At 43.5% G+C, this 12,014-nt stretch overlaps 1 protein-coding gene across 2 annotated transcripts in view; it reads right to left on the bottom strand.

The window, feature by feature from the left end:
- Window positions 1-12,014, bottom strand: part of rttn (rotatin) — a 52,108-nt gene that overhangs the window by 15,562 nt on the left and 24,532 nt on the right. For both annotated transcript variants that reach the window (XR_007035732.1, XM_047349686.1), the window contains exons 26-35: window positions 11,212-11,368; window positions 9,278-9,444; window positions 8,712-8,931; window positions 7,749-7,877; window positions 6,953-7,063; window positions 6,590-6,748; window positions 6,217-6,294; window positions 5,469-5,667; window positions 5,219-5,328; window positions 1,576-1,660 (exon numbers count right to left, since the gene is read on the bottom strand). Coding sequence is in view for 1 of the 2 variants with exons in the window: in XM_047349686.1 (XP_047205642.1) it covers window positions 1,576-1,660; window positions 5,219-5,328; window positions 5,469-5,667; window positions 6,217-6,294; window positions 6,590-6,748; window positions 6,953-7,063; window positions 7,749-7,877; window positions 8,712-8,931; window positions 9,278-9,444; window positions 11,212-11,368 (1,415 nt within the window). In the remaining variant the exon portion in view is untranslated. The remainder of the gene's footprint in view (window positions 1-1,575; window positions 1,661-5,218; window positions 5,329-5,468; window positions 5,668-6,216; window positions 6,295-6,589; window positions 6,749-6,952; window positions 7,064-7,748; window positions 7,878-8,711; window positions 8,932-9,277; window positions 9,445-11,211; window positions 11,369-12,014) is intronic.

Genomic DNA, 12,014 nt, shown 5'->3' with positions numbered 1-12,014 from the left:
GATGATATTGGCATACAGCTCATGAAAACCCAAAATTCCTATCTCACAAAATTAGCATATTTCATCTGACCAATAAAAGAAAAGTGTTTTTAATACAAAAAACGTCAACCTTCAAATAATCATGTACAGTTATGCACTCAATACTTGGTCGGGAATCCTTTTGCAGAAATGACTGCTTCAATGCGGCGTGGCATGGAGGCAATCAGCCTGTGGCACTGCTGAGGTCTTATGGAGGCCCAGGATGCTTCGATAGCGGCCTTTAGCTCATCCAGAGTGTTGGGTCTTGAGTCTCTCAACGTTCTCTTCACAATATCCCACAGATTCTCTATGGGGTTCAGGTCAGGAGAGTTGGCAGGCCAATTGAGCACAGTGATACCATGGTCAGTAAACCATTTACCAGTGGTTTTGGCACTGTGAGCAGGTGCCAGGTCGTGCTGAAAAATGAAATCTTCATCTCCATAAAGCTTTTCAGCAGATGGAAGCATGAAGTGCTCCAAAATCTCCTGATAGCTAGCTGCATTGACCCTGCCCTTGATAAAACACAGTGGACCAACACCAGCAGCTGACACGGCACCCCGGACCATCACTGACTGTGGGTACTTGACACTGGACTTCTGGCATTTTGGCATTTCCTTCTCCCCAGTCTTCCTCCAGACTCTGGCACCTTGATTTCCGAATGACATGCAGAATTTGCTTTCATCCGAAAAAAGTACTTTGGACCACTGAGCAGCAGTCCAGTGCTGCTTCTCTGTAGCCCAGGTCAGGCGCTTCTGCCGCTGTTTCTGGTTCAAAAGTGGCTTGACCTGGGGAATGCAGCACCTGTAGCCCATTTCCTGCACACGCCTGTGCACGGTGGCTCTGGATGTTTCTACTCCAGACTCAGTCCACTGCTTCCACAGGTCCCCAAAGGTCTGGAATCGGCCCTTCTCCACAATCTTCCTCAGGGTCCGGTCACCTCTTCTTGTTGTGCAGCGTTTTCTGCCACACTTTTTCCTTCCCACAGACTGAGGTGCCTTGATACAGCACTCTGGGAACAGCCTATTTGTTCAGAAATGTCTTTCTGTGTCTTACCCTCTTGCTTGAGGGTGTCAATAGTGGCCTTCTGGACAGCAGTCAGGTCGGCAGTCTTACCCATGATTGGGGTTTTGAGTGATGAACCAGGCTGGGAGTTTTAAAGGCCTCAGGAATCTTTTGCAGGTGTTTAGTGTTAACTCGTTGATTCAGATGATTAGGTTCATAGCTCGTTTAGAGACCCTTTTAATAATATGCTAATTTTGTGAGATAGGAATTTTGGGTTTTCATGAGCTGTATGCCAAAATCATCCGTATTAAGACAATAAAAGACCTGAAATATTTCAGTTAGTGTGCAATGAATCTAAAATATATGAATGTTAAATTTTCATCATGACATTATGGAAAATAATTAACTTTATCACAATATGCTAATATTTTGAGAAGGACCTGTATTACAGTGGTTCTGGTTTATAAGTGTTTCTGACCACATTTTCCAAAGAAAGACAATATTGAAATCTATTTGGCGAGTTTAAGTCTAGACAGATTTTTCTCTCTATAGTACCTTGAGCCATCAGTCTGGCAGGTGAATCATCTGGGATGTTCACCGGGGAAAGAACTCTAGGAGTGTTCAGCCTTGTACCTTCACTCTGCAAGAGAAAATAGAAGACTTTGAGGATTCATTTCACTTGAACTTGAAAACATTTTGAGGGCAAATTTCCCAGTTTCATTAAATCTATTAAATCAGTCTATTAAAGATGGAAGTAGTGTAAATTGAGCTATAAATTATTTTAAAAACTGACAAAACCGTGCCCTCCCCTTGAATCGCCACCTTAAAGTGGTTGAGGGGTTTGAGTGCTCGAATGATCCTAGAAGCTATGTTGTCTGGGGCTTAAATGGCAAACAGGCTCTGGGTGATGGGTCACACAAAGAGCGGTCCAAGACCGCTCTATGGCCAGCAGATTGCTGGCCCAGCAGATTGTGTGGTCCAGCAGAGGACCACACAATCGAGGCACGTGACCTTGCCCAGTACAGCGGAGCTGGGATCCCACCATGGAGCCAGGCCTGGTGTCGGGACTTAGTCGGGCTTGCCTCCACGCACAGCGTGGGCTCTGGAACCCAGCTCCTGGGTCCACTCTGGAGTGGCCCACAGGGAGAAGAAGCAAGCTGGGGTGGGTTTGCTTGTTGCCCCCCAGCTCAGCCGTCTCATGTTGGGGTTTACCCCAGTGGATGAGAGGGTCACATCCATACGCCTTCGAGTTGGGGACAGGTCTCTGACTGTTGTTTCGGCCTACGGGCCAAGCGGTAGTGCGGAGTATCTGGCGGAGTACCTGGCCATCCCTGTCGGAGGTGCTGCATAGCGCCCCTCCCAGGGACTCCATTATTCTACTGGGGGACTTCAACGCCCACGAGGGAAACGACAGTGACACCTGGAGAGGCGTGATCGGGAGAAATAGCCTCCCCGATCTGAATCAGAGTGGCGTTTCACTATTGGACTTCTGTGCTAGTCACGAATTGTCCATAATGAACACCATGTTCAAGCATAAGGGTGTCCATCAGTGCACTTGGCACCAGGACACCCTAGGTAGGAGGTTGATGATCGCCTTTGTTGTCGTGTCATCAAACCTTCGGCCGCATGTTTTGGACACTCGGGTGAAGAGAGGGGCTGAGCTGTCCATTGATCACCGCCTGGTAGTGAGTTTGATCCGCTGAAAGAGGAGAAAGCCGGACAGACTTGGCAGGCCCCAGCACATAGTGAGGGTTTGCTGGGAACGTCTGGCAGAGCCCTCAGCCAGGAATGTATTCAACTCCCACCACCGGGAGAGCTTTGACCAGATTCCGGGGGATGTTGGAGACATAGAGTCCGAGTGGACCATGTTCTCTGCATCTATTGTCGATGCTGCTGCCCGTAGCTGCGGTGCCTGCGGCAATCCCCAAACCCGGTGGTGGACACCGGCAGTAGGGATGCTGTCAAACTGAAGAAGGAGTCCTGTCGGCTGTGGTTGGCTGGTGGGACTCCTGAGGCGGCTGACGGGTACCATGAGGCCAAGTGTGCAGTTGCCCGGGCTGTGGCAGAGGCAAAAACCTGGGCCTGGGAGGAGTTCGGGGAGGCCATGGAGAAGGACTACCAGTTGGCCTCAAAGCGATTCTGGCAAACTGTCCGGCACCTCAGGAGAAGGAAGCAGTGCTTCGGCAACACTGTTTACAATGGGGGTGGGGAGCTGCTGACCTCGTTTGGGGACAATATCGGGCGGTGGAAGGAGTACTTCAAAGATCTCCTCAATCCTGCCATCATGCATTCCTTGGTTGAAGCAGAGGCTGGGGACTCAGGGTTTGAGTCTTTCATCACCAAGGCTGAAGTCATCGAGGTGGTTAAAAAGCTCCATGGTGGTAGGGCCTCGGGGGTGGATGAGATCTGCCCTGAGTACCTCAAGTCTCTGGATGTTGTGAGGCTGTCATGGTTGACACGCCTCTTCAACATTCCGTGGGGGTCGGTGATGGTCCCCCTTCATACAAAGGTTGACCAGATGGTGTGTTCCAATTATAAGGGGATCACACTGCTCCTGGTGCATGCTGGACTCCGGGAGGGCTGCCCTTTGTCACCGGTCCTGTTCATAACTTTTATGGACAGGATTTCTAGGCACAGCTAAGGGCCGGAGGGGGTCTGGTTTGGGGACCGGTGGATTTTGTCTCTTCTTTTGCAGATGACGTGGTCCTGCTGACCCCTTCTAGTCAAGAGCCTACAGCATGTGCTGGGATGGTTCGCAGCAGAGTGAGAAACGGATGGGATGAAGATCAGCTCCTCCAAGTCCGAGGCCATGGTTCTTGACTGGAAAAGGGTGGCTTGTCCTCTTCAAGTTGGAGGGGAGTTCCTGCCTCAAGTGGAGGAGTTCAAGTATCTTGGGGTCTTGTTCAAGAGAAAGGGGAAAATGGAGCGGAAGATCGACAGTAATGGGGGCACTGTGCCGGTCCGTTGTGGTGAAGAGAAAGCTGAGCCAAAAAGCGAAGCTCTCGATTTACCGGTCGGTCTATGTTCCTACCCTCACCTATGTCCATGAACTTTGGGTCATGACCGAAAGAACGAGATTCTGGATACAAGCGGCTGAGCTTCCTCTGTAGGGTGGCCGGGCACTCCCTTAGAGATAGGGTGAGGAGCTCGGGCATCCGGGGAAGAGCTCGGAGTAGAGGCACTGCTCCTCCACATCGAGAGGAGCCAGTTGTAGTGGCTCAGGCATCTATACCGGACGCCTCCTGGACGCCTCCGTCAGGAAGTGTTCCAGACATGTCCCACCGGGAGGAGGCCCAGGGGACGGCCCAGAACACGCTGGAGGGACTATGTCTCTCGGCAGGCCTGGAAACGCCTTGGGTTCCCCCCGGAGGAGCTGGAGGAGGTGTCTGGGGAGAGGGACGTTTGGGTGTCTCTACTGAGTCTGCTGCCCCCGCAGCCCATCAAAATTTATATTATTTATGCACTTTTCTTAATAGGAGGAGCTTGTGGGGTTGAAAAAGCAGCTTTCTGAATAAGTTATATGTTCCAGAACAAGTACATTTGGTAGACCTACTTAACAGGAGGAGATAAAGTAGATTACAGATTTCACTGTTAGTGTTAAAATGTCCTGCTGTGCCAGTTGAACATCAGGTTATAAGTTAAACGTCAGGGTTTCATTAGCCATAAACAGACAATCAGAAAATCATCATAATTAATAGAAATAAAGGCTTGGAAACGTCAGTCTGTGTGTAATTAATCTACATAATGTGTTTCACTTTGTGAACTGAGTGACAAAAAAAATTAGAAACGAAAAAAAGCCTACCACACAGCACATGGCACAATGTCACCTATGGAAAAAAGGAGCCTTTCCTTTGATGAAGATAATGTCTTCTTGCATTAAACTGGACCCATTTGAGTCCTCCTGGCGGTTTTCTCACCCAGTGTTTGACGAGTTATAAATTTCCTATGTCCTACTATATCAGACCTTGAAAATGGGGGAATAGGCCCACATTTTAAAATTCTTTACTAATAGCGACTCAAATATTAAGAGATCTCAGTCTTTTTAACCCACTTTGAAAACATAAAAAGAAAGTCTTACAATGAATTTATAGCAGACTTTCACTGTGAACAGGATGTGAAAATGGGACCTGTGAAAATTACAGAGAATAAGAAAGAGAAGAAAGTGTAGGTGGGTGGGTGGTTGGATGGATGGACGTACTGCAGCATTGCTGACTGCAGTGCTTGATGTGGAAAGAGAGCTGGAACTTCTCCCAGAGGTGATACTAGGTGCAGGGTCACATCTCCAAACCAGTAGAGAATTACCTGAATCTAAATAAGCATATACACAGAATTAAACACAATAACAAGCAAATGTGACACATAATTACAAAAATTGATGGTATTAGCAAACGTAATCATTTCCTTTGCTGTAATCCATCATGATAACTACAAGGAAATCAGGGTTTTACCAGCTAACGAGCTTTGCTGAAGACTGGGATTACCGCTCCCACAAGGCCGTGGCTGCAGGTCAAAAGCGTACCTGCCACGGTAGCAAGTCGAGGCAGAGAGAGCCACATTGTGGAAGTACTGACAGTGGTACAGCAGAGCCTGCAGCGCTGGAAGACCCACCAAAGACACACCAGATACCTCATCATGGACACGTGGGTGCTGAAGGGGAAAAAAACAGTTTTGACATGAGATATAAAAAATTATAATAAGAAGAACAAACTTGTCACAGAAAAGGGATATGAGTTAAATTGCAACAATGATATATATGACATTTCAAAAATGCCATTTCATGTCAAAGAGATGACATTTTGTGTCCTAGTTTTTTTGTTTCTTTTCCCCCAAATGCTTCCCACACAGCTACTTGAAAAACTCAATCCCTTTAGTGTCCCCTCCCCCCATCAACTCTTTTGAAAGATTCTATCTGTGCCTCTCCACACATATAGATCTCTTCCCAAGTACCGGCATCCGAATTTAGGATGCCTCTTGAGTTTTAACAGAAAGCCTAATTTGGGTGTGAACTCTCCAAATCAAAATACATCTTTAATTCACCTAAATGCTTACTCTGAACTCAAAAGTAGTTTTCTCTATAAACAAGAGATCTGTAGAGGGTAAGAGAGCAGATCCAGATGGAGGAAAACAGAAAGAAAGGGGGTAGAAAAAGTTCATGGTCTGTAAAAAGGTTTTTAACTGGCAGGCAGATCTGCTGACCTGCCAGTGGGAGTCCTTGGCCTCCTCTGCATTGGCAGGCATAGGCATCACCAACAAGTTCTGCAAGATAAACGCAGCCTGGACACACAAACAGAGAGAGAAACACACACACAAACACAGTCTGGGTTAACGTGGACTCTACCAGCAACAGTGCCATCTGGCTGTATTTGGTTGGTAATGCAATGTGTCTTGAGTGGTTTCACTTATTTATTTAAGGTAACAGATCATAGGTTACATTACCCTGAAATAACAGCGATAAATAATCAAACATCTATATTTTGACTCATCGTGAAAAGCTTTTTATTCCCCATGAAGTAATAAAAAGCAAAACAAACGAGTTCTTTTATCATGAGATGCAGTTTTTCCACCATACCTCTCTGCGAACCATGCTGCTCTCCTCTTGATCCAGCAGGATGTTGAGCAGCGTGCCCCACAGACCTCCGCTGATGTTCTGACAGCTGGCACACAGAGCCTGGCAGCCACTGGGCATGGAGGAGAGAGCAGCGCCTAAACTCAGACTGGCAAACCTCACCTGACAGAAAAGGAGAGAACACGTACTAAAATGTCATGTCTATGCTCATACACGCAGCTTCCTCGAGAGTTAGAGAAAGCATTTTAGTTTGTAATGTATTTGCTATGAGGTTTCTTGCCTGAAAAGCAAAATTTCATTTCATGACAGAAGATTTTATAAAGTTAAGATGAAAAACAAGCGTTAGAGACCGGTGAATAGCTTTACCTCTTGATCTCGGTCCACCCAAAGCGGGACAAGCCAAGCCAAACCAAGCTGGGAGCCACTAACGTCCTCTGTAGTTCCGTCTGACCCAAATGACCACTGGTTTATCAAGTCCTAACATTGGAAAAGAGTCCCATGTTTAACTGCACCGTTTTGTTAAACACTTGTCAAAACTGCATAAAACAGATCTGCAAATTTATCTAAAGTGTCTTGCAAAAGTATTCATTCTGATTCCACTGTGACAACATTGCCCACCACAAAGAAGCAATAACTACTCTTTTGGCAGCTGTGCACATCTGGAATTTGTACCAATTCCATTTCCTTCAACTCTGATAAGCCTCCATGTCACTTATTATTATAAGCAACTATTTTATTAAATACTTCAGAACCAAACCCTGCTTTAAACTTCTCCACAACCTTCTCTCTGACTTGTCTGCTGTGGTCCTTGGTCTTCATGGTGCTGTTTGTTCACCACTGCTCTCTAACAAATCTCTCAGACCTTCACAGAACAGCTGGATTTATACTGAGATTACACAAAGGCGGACTCCGCTTACTGACTGACTTTTGAAGGCATTTGGTCGCATTTCATTCTGTGGTATCAAAGCAAAAGGGGTCTGAATACAAACGCATACTTTTCAGATTTGTAAAACATTTTGAAAAAAAAAAAAGTCCCATCCACCTTACCATTAAGCTGTACTTTGTGTTGGTCTATCACATTAAATCACAACAAAACACATTTCAGTGAGTGGTCATAATGTGGCAACAATATAATTACATTAGATTATAATGTGAGACTTGCCTTATCCTTGTTTTCTGTCATCATCTCATGGGACAGGTGAAGCAAGCAAATAATAGCATTCTTGGTCACACCTTTCCCCATGAAAGACAAGGAGTTCCCTCTCCACTCAACATAAAATGAAGAGATCACCTGTGTGAGAGACACAAAAAAAATGTCTTCCTAATAATATGACATCATACACACATATAATTCAGAGACATCTTTGCCCAGTATGTATGTGTGTGGTACTGAAACCTTATTTCTCAACACAAAGCAAACTTGAAAGCCTCAGCTTACAGTAAGTTCTGTTTCACTCAGGGCCAATTGTATGCTTGTCAAGCACTGCATCCAAATTAAACTTTAATACAGCTGAGAGACTAATTAGTTTGTTTGTGTGTGCCATCGGTGTGTGAGACTGCACAAAACAGCAGATGAAGAGAGAGGAGCCAAAGGCCTGCAGAGCTTTAGGACCACACACTGCCAGCAAGCCAGTGGAGAGGCCAGTCAGAGGATTAAAAAGGGGATAACTATGAGGTTTTAGACTCATAAAGTATATCAAAACAGGAAATTAGCTGTAAATATGCATTTGTGTTTCTTTATTGTATCTGTATTGCAGTTAAACAAAAAAAAAGTATATGTGGTGTAAACAAAAGATTATATTCCACGGGGTTCTTTGTTAAAAAACAAAACCTTTGACACCTTTGTGCTGATGATTCTTGAACAAGCTGGTCTTAGATTGTTAGGCTATTGTTTTATGCACTGCTGAACAAGTGGAAAAACCAAGAGTAATTAATTTCATCCGCATCTTCATAGTGTTTTGCTGAATTTTAATTCATCCCTCAGAAATTTCCATGTTTTAGCATTTAAACATTTCTGTAGGCACTCCAATATCTGGATAACAAGTAGAAGGTTGGCATAAGCCCATTCAACAAGCAAGCATATGAGAACACGCGCACAAATATAAGCTGCGGCTTTCACACTCACCTCTAATAATCCACTAAGATATTTGGAGCAGAGGGAGCTGGGCTCCAGGTCAGGGCAGTGGGAGCTCCAGCCAGGCTGGGCAGTCAGGCTGACCATGCCCTGCAGTGCCCTCTCTAGGCTGGGAAGGCCATAGAAACGCGGGGCATCAGACACCCGCAAGCTCTGAAGCAAGCGCAGTGCCAGCTGGCTCTTAAAGGGACCCGCCAATGCCAAACATAGCCTGGACAGACAGGAAAAGAGACAGCGAGAAAAGAAGCAAAGCAGACAGGCGGGGGGTGGGGGGGAGACAGGAGACAGAAATAAATCAGAAGGAAAATTCAGAATTGATGACAGCAAGTTTTCCTTTTTTTGGTTCTAACACAGAAAGACAAACTGAAAAGCAATAAGGGACGCAGTTTCTTGCCTCATTCTTCAAGCTTTACAATTTGTCTTTTCATTACTTTTTAAAATGCTTCCTTTGATTTGTACAAAATAAAGTCAGTTATCTGGAAAAACAGTGATTAAAATTAGACAATACACACAATGACCTTAAAATAAAGGATAAGAGGTTTCTGTTATTAACCTACCTGTCAGTGGTACTTGACAGTCTGATCAGTAGGGTCTTAAAGAAGTTGGTGAGTTCTCTCTGCAGTCTCTGGCTGATACGGTTCTTCATCTTCTCAGGATCCTCTAAACTCTTAGCCAAGCTCTGCGTCTCCACACCAAGAAGCAAATGAAGAAGAGCAGCAGTCTCCTAAAAAATTATCAGAATAAACCTGCATGATTTGCTTAAACGTGATGTTATTTTGCCTAATATTCAAGTGTCTTCTAACTCATCTTTATTTATCTAAATCATATATTTATTTAAACAGATTTCCAGTGTCTTTACTGATAACTTAAAAATGTTACGTTGGGGATGGGGTTGCAAGGATTGCAGGAATGGGAGATGATTTCCAGAACCATTCTGATGTGAGCCCTGAGATGTATGGAGGGCCAAAAGGGACAAAACTAAGTAAATAAATATATCATAGACCTGCTGTGCTCCACTCATAGTGCTCGCCCATCTTATTAGGATGATGATATTAACACTGAAACATAACAGTAATAGTAAAGTGTTCACATGTTTACTCAGTGTTACAGAGTATACTATCGCCTTGGTTAAGATATTGTTACTCTAATATGGAAATGAAAGTATTGTGTCATAGTTTGTTTAATGTAATATGTTGACTCATAAGGCACATTGAGATTGTTTTGACAGTTCTGTTTTCCCCTTCTACTCATCACTCTTAAATCAAAATTAGGCAAAAGTAGGCCATAAAGTTATTTTCCTTTTCGGTTTCTGGAAAAACCAATGAGCTCCAAAAAGATGTTAGATTTAAAATCAGTTTTAAACATTCTGCATTGAGTGCTTGTCTCCTAATCATTAGTGTGTATATTAGAATTAGTCAATAACAAATGATAGGTTTTTTTCTTTTACTTCGTTGGTTGGAGTTAATCATTAGTGAGTATGATTGGCTGATTTGATTCTCAATTTTAGCAATTCCCAGTATTTATTTTTGTGTGGAGTTTTTTTAAACTGAGAAATATAATGAAATCTCATGCTTCTAGTGTACTAAAATAGCTCAAAGGAAAGGAAAAGTATTCACTCTTCACATTGATTTTGATAGATTAAAAGACTAATTGGTTTAAAAACATTAATATTATTGAATGTAAGCACAACTTCACCAACACTTGTATTCATGGAAAAGAAGAAAAAATACTCTTGGCTGGTACATGGTAAAATTTCTTCCTGATTGGTGCACACTTCATACAAGTGTATGAAGAGACAGATGTTGCTGAAACAGCTCAGTAATTACAGAAAACAGGGAGCAGCAAGGCTAACCCCTACCAGGCATTAAATCTGAGTCTTCTTTAGCCACTGGGGGAGGCCTTATTATTTACACACAAACACACACACACACACACACACACACATTGATGAGAAAACCAAGGTGAGACTGATTAAATACAGAAAGCAGCCCACCTTACTATAACAGATGGGTAATTTTAAATAAGAATTGTATGCTTTTTTGGAGCTCAGGAAATAATATCTGCTGTGTCTAAGGGGAAAAGCAGTTTTTCTGTTATGAGACCGTAATGTGTTCAGGGTGCTCGACTATCTGCACGACTTATTCAGGTTTTGGTTACTGATATAACAGCTTCTCCACTGAAGAGCTTAATTAGATAACCACCTTATGGAAATGCTTTACTGGAACTGGCGAGCAGACACATACTACAGAGCTACACGTTAATAAGTGATGCACATATGGTTCAGATGGCTAAGATTGATGAGAAACTGCTCATTTACATTCACATATTAAAACCAACAGTTCCAATTCACAATTATAGAAAAAGTCCAACATCACAGTGTACAAAAATAAAAATATGACTACTCTTTTGCATCATAACCCTAAGAAGAGCCGTACAGTGGTGCAGCAGGTTTTACTTTTATGCTTATCCATAAAGTGGAAATGATCTGGACCTGGTTGAGAAGGAGCTCCAGTATCCAGCGTAGGTCTTTGTCCTCCTGGTCAGAGGCACACTCTGTGGGAATTTGTTTGAAGTAGGCATTCAAAAATGTCACAATTCCCACCAGCAACCTTTCATCCTCAACACAGGCTGGGCGCACCTGGAGAAACCTGCAGTGAGGAAGAGGCAGAGGGTGTGACAGTCATGGCAAGAGAGACACTGGTGAAAGGCTTTTCACATATTCCATGCAGGTACTATGCAATCCATCTGCCTTTTGTTTTCTTTATCTTGTTCTTTATCAGGACACATCACAGCAAAGAAACTTTATTAACTAAAGAACCCAAGAATTGCATCAGAAAGACACAGAAGGGAACTAAAACACATAAAACAAATGAATGGAAACGGTTTAGTCAAATGAAAGATAAGTGATATATATGCAGTCCCTTGCAAAAGTGTTCATACCCCTTAAAAGTCTTCACTATATGTCTCGTTATCACCACAAACCTTAAAGTATTTAATGTAATTTTATCAGACCGACCAACAGAAATCAATGGTGAATAACTGTGTAGTGCCAAGGAAAAAATACAGAGTTTAACATTTTTTTTTACAAATAAGATCTGAAACGTGTGGTGTGCATATGTGTTCAGTCCCATTTACTATGTAACCCCTAAATAAAATCCTGTGCAACCAACTGCCCTTAGAAATCAACTATTAAATAAAGTCCATCTGTGTGTAAGATTAATCTCACAAAACAGTTGTTCTGTTAAGGCTGCAGATATTTGCTGGAAAACATTAGAGATCCATATTCCCATCAAC

The sequence above is a fragment of the Girardinichthys multiradiatus genome, chromosome 21, assembly GCF_021462225.1.
Source record: "Girardinichthys multiradiatus isolate DD_20200921_A chromosome 21, DD_fGirMul_XY1, whole genome shotgun sequence".
NCBI lineage: Eukaryota > Metazoa > Chordata > Actinopteri > Cyprinodontiformes > Goodeidae > Girardinichthys > Girardinichthys multiradiatus.
The sequence above is the reverse complement of the archived record's forward strand: the minus strand, read 5'-3'. Positions and strand labels throughout refer to the sequence as shown.